The following is a 12,864-nucleotide window of genomic DNA, read 5'->3' on the forward strand; positions in this document are numbered from 1 at the left end:
GGAAAGTGCTTTACTGAACATTAGATGCCTGGGTACGGCAAGCATGACCTCCCTGTAGGGCCCCAAGTTACCCGACATTTATTTCAGAAACAGGTTTACAAGAATATTTCAGGTAAACACATTAGGCTTATGAAGTAGTCTTGAATCCAAAGAGAATCCCAGCCTGAAAATGAAGGGTTGATAAACTCATTCCAGTGTGTGGTTTCTCCATTGTTTTCCATGCTTCTCAACAGCCTTTGAATCAGACATCATTTTCTGAGTTTGATAGATCAGGAAACATTTTTAAAATATGTTGTAGAATCACATGCCTTTGCTTAAGCTCAGCTTGTAGGAAAAAGTGTGACTGCAAAGCAGTCCTTTTTCCCTCCAAACTGCGGTTTAATAAGTGACTCCTTGGGAAAAGAGTACTAAAATGGTCAGTTTCCAAGAAAATGGGACGCCTGGGTACCTGAGTTACAATTTTAATGTATTGTGCTCTTCCACATGCGACCCAGATGGCATGCAAAAGTACCCTCCTAGTCACACAAGTAGGTGAGCGTTGAATTACAAGTATGAGAAAAGCATTTCATATAACCAAAGTCCAGCGCTGTAGCCCATCTTGACATTTGTTGTCATTTATTTTTGTTCATTAGGAAAAGAAAGCTGTTTTGAGAGGATAATTCAAAGGTTTGGAAGAAAAGTGGTGTACGTCGTTATAGGCGATGGTGTGGAAGAAGAACAAGGAGCAAAAAAGGTGAGTGTCGCAGGCGGTGTGTCCTGTGCCATTTCATTCCCCCGAGTCCTCCAGATTCTTAGAGCGGGATCATTCACACACGTTCTATGTCTCTGAAACACATTATTATGCATGTGTCCAGAACCGTAAGCACTGAAAAAAGGGCAGTGTAGACTTAAATACAAAGTGATCTTTAGGACAAGGGGTGTACGCAAGCCCAGGGGTCATGGATGGTTGGTTTTCATGGAGTGTAGGCTTTGGTTTGCTGTTCGGGAGCAGACAAGAAGGCTTAGTGCCGTGGCCATCAGCCAGAACAGAGATACCACATGTGCTGCGCTCATGCCGCTTTCTGCACCCACGGCAGACATGGCCAGGTTATTAAAACCGTGTGCTACCTGCGCTGGATGCCACCTAAGAACCCTCCACACATCACTTCAGGAAGGCGCTGCCAGTGGGCCCGAGTTGGCCTGCAGGACTCTTTGCTGAGCCTTCTTTTATCAGAACAGGAGGTCGCCGCCTTGCCTCTCCTGAGAGACTCGGAAAGGGAGAAGGGAGCGACCCAACGAGAGGTCACTAGTCTCTCATCCTTTTTATTCTTCTGCATCCTTTCAAGTGTCATTCTGTCATTTCCTTAGCAAAAGCTTTCTCATTCATGTACTTTATAGCATTTTTAAAAGGGGGAAAGATGAGGGGACCACATTCCGGAGGCTGGCACTCAGGGTCTTCTCAGTCTAGTAATAACCTACGTTTCCCCTCTTTTCCACGCTCGCTCCTTACTTTGGGGTCACGTTGGTCGGCTGACCTTCCTTTGGCTGCTCCCAGCACTTCTTCCCTGCTATTGCCTCCACTTGGAAGGATCTTTTTCCCGGTGCCCTCCTGTCATCTTACTTTTCAGATTCCAGTTCATGCACCAGCTTTTCTATTTCCCCTGTTTGTAAGAGTTCAGTTGAAGGAGCATGCACTTTTTTATACTTTCATTGGAGAAGTTGTAAATAGCTTGGATTCTTGAGCCGGACCCGCCGCTTACCAGTTCTGTGATTTTGAACGTTAATTACCTTTTTCTTGTTCCTTATCTGTAAGTGGGGATAATACTAGCACCTCGCTCATTGGGCTGTTTTAAAGATTCGATTTAGTTATGTAAAATCCATAAAACAGAGCCTGACACATATCAAATGTGCAATCAATTATTTGTATATGTACCTGTTTTCAGTGGGAAAGTGTGAGCTGCAGAGAGGTAGGGATCTTCTTTTGCTTTGGTTTGTTGCCTTGAGACTGTTTTCAAAGTATTTTACAACTCCCTAACTCTTGACACAGTCATACTCTATAAATATTTTATGAGATTAATCAACAATTTTCCCTTCCCTTCCCCATACACTCATGGAAATTACTGTGTATTTCCATAAAAGATGCAACAATTCAGTTTTTCTGGAATATTCTAGTATGTACCAGAAGTAGCACAAAAAGTCACCAGCATATAAATGCGGCATTAAGCAGGACACATGGTCAGCCTTGTTATAGAGTCTAAAGCTGACATCATACGCCTTCAGTGCCTCTGAATTCCAATAAAAACATAGAAGCTGACCCCAGTCCTTTAAATAATAGATTTTTCCCTTGTACTCTTACATCCACAGTGTGCCCAGGATTATATGCTCCCCAAGTGTGATTGGCACTGGTGGGCACCCACACACACTTCAGATCCAGTAGACTTTGATGCCCAGCAGAATTTGTCACTTAAGGACTGGTTCTGACATTCCAACTTCACCAATAGCCAACCACCATCGTCATTAGGTATATATGCTAGCCCTTTGGGCTGTCTTCACAAGATGAAATCTTTCCCAGACTACATGTAGAATACCCAAAACTCAACCCTGGAAAGTTAAAGAGGACGTCCAGTGGGAACCCAGACTCAGGTCCTTTTCCTGGGAAGCTTCTGGAATCCCCATGCCATTCCTAGACAGAATCTCCTAGCGGCTCGAGGGACCTGGGATAGATTTGCTCCTCCGAGCAGTGCAGAACTGAAGAGCAGCATTTCCTGCCTGGTGACCCAGGGCCAAAGGTGGGAGTCGCCCTTCCAGACTGGACCTTCTCTCTCCAGTATTCACCAGAAAGTTTTCATTTCAGGAGAAGATTGCCAAAAGGGGGCCTTGCAGCTTGTGGTAGGCGGAAGGATGCTTAGGAAAGTGCTGACTTAAAATGCAAGGGACACATGCGATTCTTTGGGCCCCTCCAAGGTTTCTGTGGGTGCGTCCCTTCCTAAACCTGTCTGAGCAGTATGGTTCTCAGGTGCTTGGTTGGCATGGGTGAACACAACATGGAAAAAGTAAAGGAATTCATGGTCTGAGGTTAGAATGAAAGTAGTCATAGGACTAAGAGTATTTGCGCTCTTTGAAGAACCGGTGAAATTGTTTCCACTATTTATCTTTGTGTGTTGTTTTTACTTGGGGCACACCCACCCTACACCAAAAAGAAGTAGGCAGCTGCCGGCAAAGAACATCCTCTCTGAATTTTTTCACTGAGTACTCCTAGCTTCAACTTTTTGTTTTGATTTCCTGGGATGTGTATGTGGTAAGATTCCAATAGTATCTATTACGAACAAACTCCTTGCCCCTTGAAACCTACCAGTGTGGGAACTCGGACAAAACTGTGACCAGGAGCTGAACGACTGTGTATGTGTGAATGTAAAGTGGACAGATTTATCCAAAGGTTCAGATTCCTAAACAATGTCACAAAAGATTTAGATGTCATCAACGATATCATCCAGAGTGACAAACTGGCCATTTCTTATGTTCTGGCTAGCCTTCTTTTTAGGTTAACTAGTATTTTAAAATTGCAGTACTTTTGTGCATAATTAAAGGGACAAAGACCTAATGAGTCACAATAGATAATGAATATCTTTAAAGTGGAGTTCCACACAAAGATGGAGAATATTGACTATTTAACTTAGGGGAAAAACTAAAATTCATCAGTATCCCAGTTTAAAAATTACATATAAAAATTCAAGCTAAAGAAATAAAGAGATGGTTATCCATGCTATAAGTGCATTAATAATTATTATGGTAAGGAACAAGAATTACTATCAATTATAAAGCCCTTAGTATGTCCCAGACCCTCTATTAGGTACTTCCTACTCATTATCTCATTAAATCCTCACAGTAAATCAATGAGGAAGGAATCCTTAGGCCCAATTTACAGATGAGAAAAAAGAGGCACAGGAAGGTAAATAATTTGGCCAAGTTCACACAGTTAGAAAGTGTGGTCAAACTAGTCTGTAAGCCAGTTATGTCTGTGAGATTTAGCACAAAATTCGTTCAAATTATAAATGGTATTTACATATCTTAAATATGATTTGACTTACAAAAAGGAATTTTCATGCTTTTTCAATTATTAAAGTGTGCAATATTCATGTCTTTCCTTTTAGGAAGTAGATAGAGCTATTTAGTATCCTCTTTCCTCTCATTTTATATTTATGATTAAGATTTCAAAAATAGAACACTAATTCTGATACATAATTTATAGTTCATGAGCATTTTAGATTATTAAATAAAATTAATAGTGAACCAGTGAAGTTCTGCCAGCTTGAGCACTAAAATATTTTTCAAAAACAAAGCATTTTGCATTGCTTCTAAACTGATTTTAACCATTTAGCTTGTCTCTCGTAATTTCCTACGTCCTTGTAAAAATCTAGTACAACACTCATTTCCCTGTGAAGATGTCTTTCATCTCCCTAAATAATGTTCTTTTGCTAAAGGTATGTAGTTGTTGTTGTTTTTTAAGCCCAGAAATGAAAACCAGTGACTATTCTGCCAGTTGCCTGTTTTGTTCTGGACAACTGAATTCTGGTTTGTCATCCTTGTTCTTTTTGCCAGTATAGTTCCCAGGATTTTCCTCAGCAATTTCATCTAATTCTATAATTTTTATCATTAAAAAACACCCCTTCAGAGAGAAAATGTTAGAAATACCTTTGTTTATTTAAAAGAAGAACATTATTCCATATCGATCTCTGCCAAAGAGTCTTCTGCGAGCACCTCTGTTCCTAGAAAGACGAGAGAGAGAATGTGGGAAGCCATCTATCTATGGATGTCTTTCTTTGACATATGTCTTTTGTTGTCAAAATCTGCTACGCCTTTTTTTTTTAACCATAAAATTCTGTTTCCCTATACAACATACCTTGAGTGAAAATAATTAGGCATATGATTTTTTTTTTAAATCAAAATGTTAAGTAATGGTCTCCTGCACACTGAAAACAGTTTTCGTTTCTAGAATACAACTGGCCTTGTTTTTTATAGCCCCACAACTAAACTTATTTACTTCTCAGGGAACTCCTTAAAATAAATCTCTTGTGAAGCATATCGGGGAGGGGATAATGGCAAGCAACTGCGATTCTAAATAATGACAAAGGCTTCACCAAAAAAATGTCCATTTTAAATGTCCTACAAAACTTGCTAAGATCCGAGATGAAGCTGAGGATCTAATGCTCGATTCTAAGCTTATTCAGGAGACAAATAAGGTGCTTTTGTAAAAAAGATAACATATTTAATGCAACTTTTTGCTTTTAGTTTTATTTCAATGAGATGGGGATCACTAACGCTGAGTATAGTGGATTTTCTTATTTTAAAGCCATTACTTTCATTGAGTACTTGGGGAATGAGCACATAGTACTGCATACCAGGGGTTTTTTTTTTTAATGCAGTGACTTTATTTTTTTCTTTTTGTTTTCAGATACCCACCAGGGGAATTGCTGGGTCATATGGTAGTTCTATTTTAGGTTTTTGAGGAACCTCCATACTGGGTATTTTTTATTTTATTATTAGTTTCAGGTGTACAAAAACAACATAATGATTAGACATTATGATAAATACACCCCTCACATAGTGATAACCACCCCCCAAAGTCTACAACCCTTCTGACATCGTACAGAGCTATTACAATACCATTGACTATATTCCCTATGCTGTACTTTACATCCGTGACTATACATACAGAGGGTGCCAAAAAAATGTGCACACATTTTAAGAAAGGAAAAAAACTATTAAAATTGTAATACTCAATAAATACCAATAACAAAAGATGAACACAAGTCACGTTTGACTTCTGCAATTACTAGAGGTGCTCAAAGTGGTTCCCATCAGAATAATTTTAATACTTATTTTTCCTTTCTTAAAATGTGTACACATTTTTGTCACCCTGTGTGTGTAAATATATTTTTATATATTTATATATTTAAATATATTTAATTATAGTTGACATTCAATATTCTACCTCAGCTTTAGGTGTATAGCACAGTGATCAGGCATCTATGGAAAACAGTAAGGAGGTTCCTCAAAAAACTGAAAATAGAACTATCTAATGACCTAGAAATTCCACTCCTGGGTATTTATCCAAAGAAATCCAAAACACTAATTCAAAAAAATAAATGCCCCCGTATGTTTATTTCAGTGCTATTCACAATAGCCAAGATATGGAAACAACCGAAATGCCCATCAATAGACGATTGGATAAAGAAACTGTGGTACATTTATACAATGGAGTATTACTTGGCCATAAAAAAGAGGGAAATCTTACCATTTGCAACATGGATGGACCTAGAGAATATTATGCTAAGTGAAATAAGTCAGACTGAGAAAGACAAATACTATATGACCTCACTTTACATGTGGAATCTAAAGAACAATAAAAGAGCAAACAAAATAGAAATAAACTCAGAGACCCAGAGAAAAAACTGACGGTTCCTCCATACTGTTTTCCATAGTGGCTGCACCAATTTGTAACCCCACCCACAATGCACAGGGGTTCCCTTTTCTCCACATCCTCACCAACCCTTGTTGTTTTGCTATTATCAAAAAGACAACAAGTAACTAATCTGACAGATGTGACGTGATACCTTACTCTGGTTTTGATTTGCATTTCCCTGCTGACAAGTGTCATTGATCATCTTTTCGCATGTCTGTTGGCCATCTATATGTCTTCTTGGAAAACTGTCTATTCAGATTGTTAATCAGATTGCTTGGGTTTGTTTGGTTTTTTTCTCCCCCTGATGTTGCGTTATGTAAGTTCTTTGTATATTTTGAATATTAACTCCTTGTCAGATAAATCATTTGTGAATATATTCTCTCTTTCAGTGGGTTGTCATTTTGTTTTGCTGATGGTTACCTTCCCTGTGCATAAGCTTTCTAGTATGTTTTCTTCTAGGAGTAGTATGGTTTCTGGTCTTACATTTAATTCTTAAATCCATTTTGAGTTTATTTTTGTATATGGGGTAAGAAAGTGGCCCAGTTCCATTTTTTTAACGTAGCTGTCCAGTTTTCCCAACATTTATTGAAGAGATGTCTTTCCCCATTGTATATTCTTGCTTCCTCTATTGTAAATTAATTGACCATGCAATAATGGATTTATTTCTGGGCTGTCTATTCTGTTCTACTAATTTATGTGTCTGTTTTTATGCCAGTACCATACTGTTTCGATACTATAGCTTTGTAGTATATTTTGGTATCAGGTAGTGTGATACCGCCACCTTTGTTCTTTTTCAAGAATGCTTTGGCTACTCAGGATCTTTGGTGGTTCCATATAAATTTTAGGATTATTTGTTCTAGTTCTATGAAAAAATGTCATTGGTATTTTGATAGGGAGTGCATTGAATCCATAGATTGCTTTGAGCAGTACGGACATTGAAATGATGTTAATTCTTCCAATCCGTGTATATCCTTCAATTTATTTGTGTCATCTTCAGTTTCTTTCATTAGTGTCTTACAGTTTTCAGAGTACAAGTCTTTCGTCTCCTTGGCTGAATTTATTCCTAGATATGTTTTTTGATGTACTTGTAAATGGAATTTTCTTGACTTCTATTTCTAATAGCTCATTTTAATGTTTAGAAATGCAACAGATTTCTGTATATTAATTTTGTATCCTGTGACTTTACTGAATTCATTTATTAGTTCTAATAGTTTTTTGTAGAATCAAGTTTTCAATATGTAGTATCAGGTCATCTAAACAGTTTTACTTCCTCTTTCCAATTGGTGTCATTTATCACTTTTTCTTCTCTGATTGCTGTGGCTAGGACTTCCAATGCTATGTTGAATAAAAGTGGCAAGAGTGGGCCATCTTTGTCTTGTTCCTGATCCCTTTATTATGTTGAGGTATGTTCCCTCTATACCCACTTTGTTGAGAGTTTTTAATCATAAATAGATGTTGAATTTTCTCAAATGCTTTTTTTTTGTTTTCATCTATTGAGGTGATCATATGATTTTTATCCTTTATTTTGTTGATGTGGTGTATCATATTGATTTGTGGATATTGAATCATCCTCACATCCCTGCAAGAAATCCCACCTGATCATGGTGTATGAGCCTTTTAACGTATCAAATTTAGTTTGCTAATATTTTGTAGAGAATTTTTACATCTATGGTCATCAGGGATATTGGTTTGTAATTTTCTTGCTTTGTAGTGTCTGTCTGGTTTTGGTATCAGGGTAATACTGGCCTCATAGAATGAGTTTGGAAGAGTTCCTCCCTCTTCAATTTTTTGGAACAGTTTGAGAAGGATAGGTATTAATTAACTCTTCTGTAAGTGTTTCATAGAATTTTCCTTTGAAGCCATCTGGTCCTGGACTTTTGTTTGTTGGGACTTTTTGATTACTGATATTAGGTTTGTTCAGATTTTCTATTTCTACATAATTCATCTTGGTAGGTTGTGTGTTCCTAGGAATTTATCCATTTCTTCTACATTGTTCACTTTGTTGGTATAAAATTGTTTATAGTATTCTCTTATGATCCTTTGTATTTCTGTGGTGTCTGTTGTAACTTCTCTTTTATTTGAGCCCTCTTTCTTCCTTGATGAGTCTGGCTAATGTTTTATCAATTTTGTTTATTATTTCAAAGAACCAGCTCTTAGTTGTGATATTTTTATGGTGTTTTTTTTTTTTCCTTTGTTTCATTTATTTCCACTCAGATTTTTATTTCTTTCCATCTACTAACTTTGGCTTTTGTTTGTTTTTCTTTTTCCAATTCAATTAGATATATGGTTTGTATTGAGATTTTTCTTCTTTCTTGAGGTAGGCCTGTATCACTATATAAACTTACCCTTAGAACTGCTTCTGCTGAATCCCATAGACTTTAGACCATTGTGTTTCTAGTTTCATTTATCTTGAGGTAATTTAAAATTTTTCTCTTTGATTTCTTCATTGAACATTGATCGTTTAGTAGTGTGTTGTTTAGACTCCCATGTTTGTGTTTGTCCAGTTTTCTTCTTATAATTGATTTCTAGTTTCCTACTGTTGTGGTCGAAAATATGTTTGATATGACTTTAATCTTCTTAAATTTATTGAAACTTGTTTTGTGCCCTAACATGTGATTTATCCTGAAGAACGTTCCATGTGCACTTGAAAAGAATGTGTATTCTGTTTTGGGTAGAATGTTCTGTATCTCTTCAGTCCATCTTGTTTGGTCATGTATCATTTAAGGTCACTGTCTTGTTGAGTTTCTGTGGGAATGATCTAGCCATCGATGAAAGTGGAGTGTCACAGACCCCTGCTGTCACTGCAATACTGTCAGTCTCACCCTTTATGTCAGTATTTATGGATGTACTTAGGTGCTTCTATGTTGGGTGTATAGATGTCTAGAAGTGTCATATCGTCTTCTTAGATTGATCCCTTTTTCGTCTCTTGTTACAGTCTTTGTTTTAAATTTTGTTTGATAGAAGTATTGCTCTCCCAGCTTTCTTTTTGTTTCCATTTGCATGCTATATATTTTGTCCATCCCTTTACTTTCAGTATGAAGTGAGTCTCTTGGTCTCTTGTAGGCAGCATATGTACGGGTCTGTGTCTTCTGAGTGGAGCATGTAGTCCATTTTTTAAATCCATCCTATGTCTTTTGATTGGAGCATTTAGTCAATTTATATGTAAAGTAATTATTGATAGGTATGTACTTACTTCCACTTTCTTAATATTTTTTTCTGTGCCTTTCTTCTCTTGTTTTCTTCCTTTGTGATTTAATGTTTCTTTAATGCTTTCTTTTTCTTTCTTGTGCATCTATTGTAGGTTTTTGTTTTGGTAGGTCACCATGAGATTTATAGATAACAATCTATGTATATAACAGTCCATTTTAAGTTGACAGTCACTTAAGTTTGAACACATTCAAAAAGCACTACATATTTACTCCCTTCCCTCACATTTTATGATTTTAATGTCATATTTTACATTGTGTGTGTGTGTATATCCCATAACAAGTATTGTTGCTATATATGATTTTATCACTTTTGTCTTTTAACCTTCATACTAGCTTTATAAGTGATTGATCTATTATGTTTGCCTTTACTAGTGAGATTTAATTTATTTCTAGTTTTGGCCTTTTGTTTTCTTCTTAAAGAAGTTTTTTTTAACATTTCCTATAATGCTATTTCAGTGGTGAAAAGCTTTTAGTTTTGTTTATCTCGGAGAAACTATCTCTCCTTCAATTCTGACTTATAACCTTGCCAGGTACAGTATTCTTTTATGCAGATTTTCCCCCATAATCAGTTTGAATAAATCATTCCACTCTCTTCCTGCAATTTCTGCTGAAAAATCAGCTCATAATCTTATGGGTGTTCTCTTATACATAACTAGTCGTTTCTCTCTTGCAGCTTTTAAGATTTTTCTTTTAGTGTTATTTGAGAAATTACTATCACTGATTACAGTGAATTTTATTATTCTAAAGCCATTATATTCATTTAGTACTTAAGGAACATATACTATACTATATATGCCAGGCCTTGAATCAGATTTTCTTCCGTGCTTAAACTCACTTAGGCCTAAAGATGAAGCAGATATACAAATAAAAAAAGAGCAATGTTGTGTCATGAGTTTCATGCTGAGTTCTTAGAATAATCTATCTCCTGAGATCTCTTTATTTACAATTTGAGAGGTATTTGTACTTCTGTATGCAAATTTTCTAGATAATGTATGCATAGGAAAGCACAGATATGTTAATTTTTTCACACAAATGGTAACTATCCACTTTCTTTCACTTACCAGGACATCCTGGCAGTTATTCCACATCAGTCCATGTGTCTCTAGCTCTTTGAAATGGCTGTATCAGTAATGCATTATGTGGGTGTGCTATAATTTAATGAGTCCCCTCGGGCTGAACATCTAGGTGGTTTCCAGCATTTACTATTATAAACAGGTCTGCAGTAAATGGTCTTTATGTGGTTTGTTCATGAGCAAGTGTATCTAAATTTCTAGAAATGTGATACGGGGCCAAAGGTTATGTGCTCTTATGTTTTTGAAACATTTTACTAATAGATTTTTTAATAATTCAGCATAATTCCCCTTACATGCGAGTGTCCATACACCCAGCTTTTGGTGTTGTTGGTTTTATATATAATCAGAAGGGATAAATGCCAAATGTCAGATGAGGAGGAAAAGTGACATGGAAAGCTAACATAAGGGAATTTGGAAAGCTGCATGTATGGACAGGAGGATCGGAAAGAATGTGTCATTATTTCCCCATTATTCAGGGAATATTTTTGTGCTAATGACCCCCAAACATGTGCTCTTTCCCAAGGTGTAGGCCTTGGTACCTACTTCTCTCACGATATACCTAATCTTGATGAACGACTCATACACACATCATAATTGCACCTATCATTTCTGTTAATATTCTGGTTAGCTGTGTTTTTACTCCCAGGGCTCTAGTTGCCTGATGGAATATCCCAGGTCATCCCATCTCAATACCAGCAAATGCTCTCAGCTTTCACAAACCAGTTCACCCATTCCCATTTGCTTTGCTGTTCTCTACCTCCAAACCATCACCAAGTCGCGTGACTTCTCTCTCCACAAAGTCTCCTATCCTTTGCACCCACTCCCTTTCCACTGTCCTTCTGCCTAGTTTTTCTGCTGCCACCTCCAACCCATCCTTCCCTAAGTGCCGTGCTAAATTGCTTAACGTTCCTCCTTCCTAGCTAGATATTTCTACCTGGGAACATCTCCTTCTATTAGTCTTTGTCACACACACACACCCCCTTCTAGCCCCATCACCTCCACACTAAATGCTCTGTGCATTCCACCTGTTAGCCTTGTCACATACCATCTCCTGACTGGGAGTCCCATCCCTTTTTTGCCCATTCTTCAAATTCCATGCAGGCCTACCTTCGTCTTTCCAGCTTACAGCAGAGCTCTCCTCTCAGAATGTATCATTTTGATTCCTTTTTGGTTGGTTGAGATGTAACTGACCTCCAGCACTGTATAAATTTAAGGTGCACAGCATGAGGGCTTGACTTATATTGTGAAATGATTACCACAATAAATTTAGTTCACATCCATCACCTTATAGAGCTACAAAAAAAAGGGATTTTTCCCTGTGATGTGCACTCTTAGGGTCAACTTTCAAATCTACCATATAGCAGTGCTAACTACAGTCGTCGTGTTATACACCTTATAATTGGGTGTTGGTGTCTTTTGACCACCTTCATCCAATTCTCCTACCTGTCACCGCTGGTAACCACGAATTTGATCCCTTTTTCTATGAGTTTGGGGTGGGGAGGTTGTTGGGTTTTGTTTTTTTAGATTCTGCATGTAACTGAGATCATACAAAATTGATCCTTCTCTGTCTGACTTAATTTAATTGAGCAATTTAGCATAATGGACTCAAGGTCCATGCTGTCACCAATGGCAGGATTGCCTTCATTCTTATGGCTGAATAATAGTCTAATGTGTATGTAACCCACAACTTCTTTAGCCATTCATCTGCCAATAAACACTCAGGCTGTTTCTGTGTCTTGGGGATTTTAAATGCTGCTAAGAACATAAGGGTGCAGATATCTCTTCCACATAGTTTTTCATTTCCTTTGGCTATATACCCAGAAGTGGAATTGCTGGATCATATGCTAGTTCTATTTCTAATTTTTTGAGGAACGTCCATTGGCTCCACCAATTTATATTTCCATCAGGAATATATAAGCGTGCCTTTGCTCCACATCCTCACCAGCATTTGTTATCTCTTGTCTTTCTGATGATAGCCATTCTAACAGGCATGAGGTGACAGGCAGCTCATTGTGGCTTTGATTTGCATTTCCCTGATGATTAGTGCTGTCGAACGCCTTTTCATGTAGCTGTTGGCCGTCTGTATGTCTTCCTTGGAAAAAAATGACTATTCAGGTCCTCCGCCCATTTTGTAATTGGA

The 12,864-nt window shown here is 37.4% G+C and overlaps 1 protein-coding gene across 17 annotated transcripts in view; it reads left to right on the forward strand.

The window, feature by feature from the left end:
- The window catches only part of EYA1 (EYA transcriptional coactivator and phosphatase 1), a 294,427-nt gene that overhangs the window by 274,628 nt on the left and 6,935 nt on the right, over positions 1-12,864 (forward strand). For all 17 annotated transcript variants that reach the window (XM_019726030.3, XM_074318728.2, XM_019726026.3 and 14 more), the window contains one exon: positions 633-733. In XM_019726030.3, the coding sequence (XP_019581589.1) occupies positions 633-733 (101 nt within the window). The remainder of the gene's footprint in view (positions 1-632; positions 734-12,864) is intronic.

The sequence above is a fragment of the Rhinolophus sinicus genome, chromosome 7, assembly GCF_057876585.1.
Source record: "Rhinolophus sinicus isolate RSI-liver-muscle chromosome 7, RSI-T2T, whole genome shotgun sequence".
In the NCBI taxonomy this organism is placed as follows: Eukaryota; Metazoa; Chordata; class Mammalia; order Chiroptera; family Rhinolophidae; genus Rhinolophus; species Rhinolophus sinicus.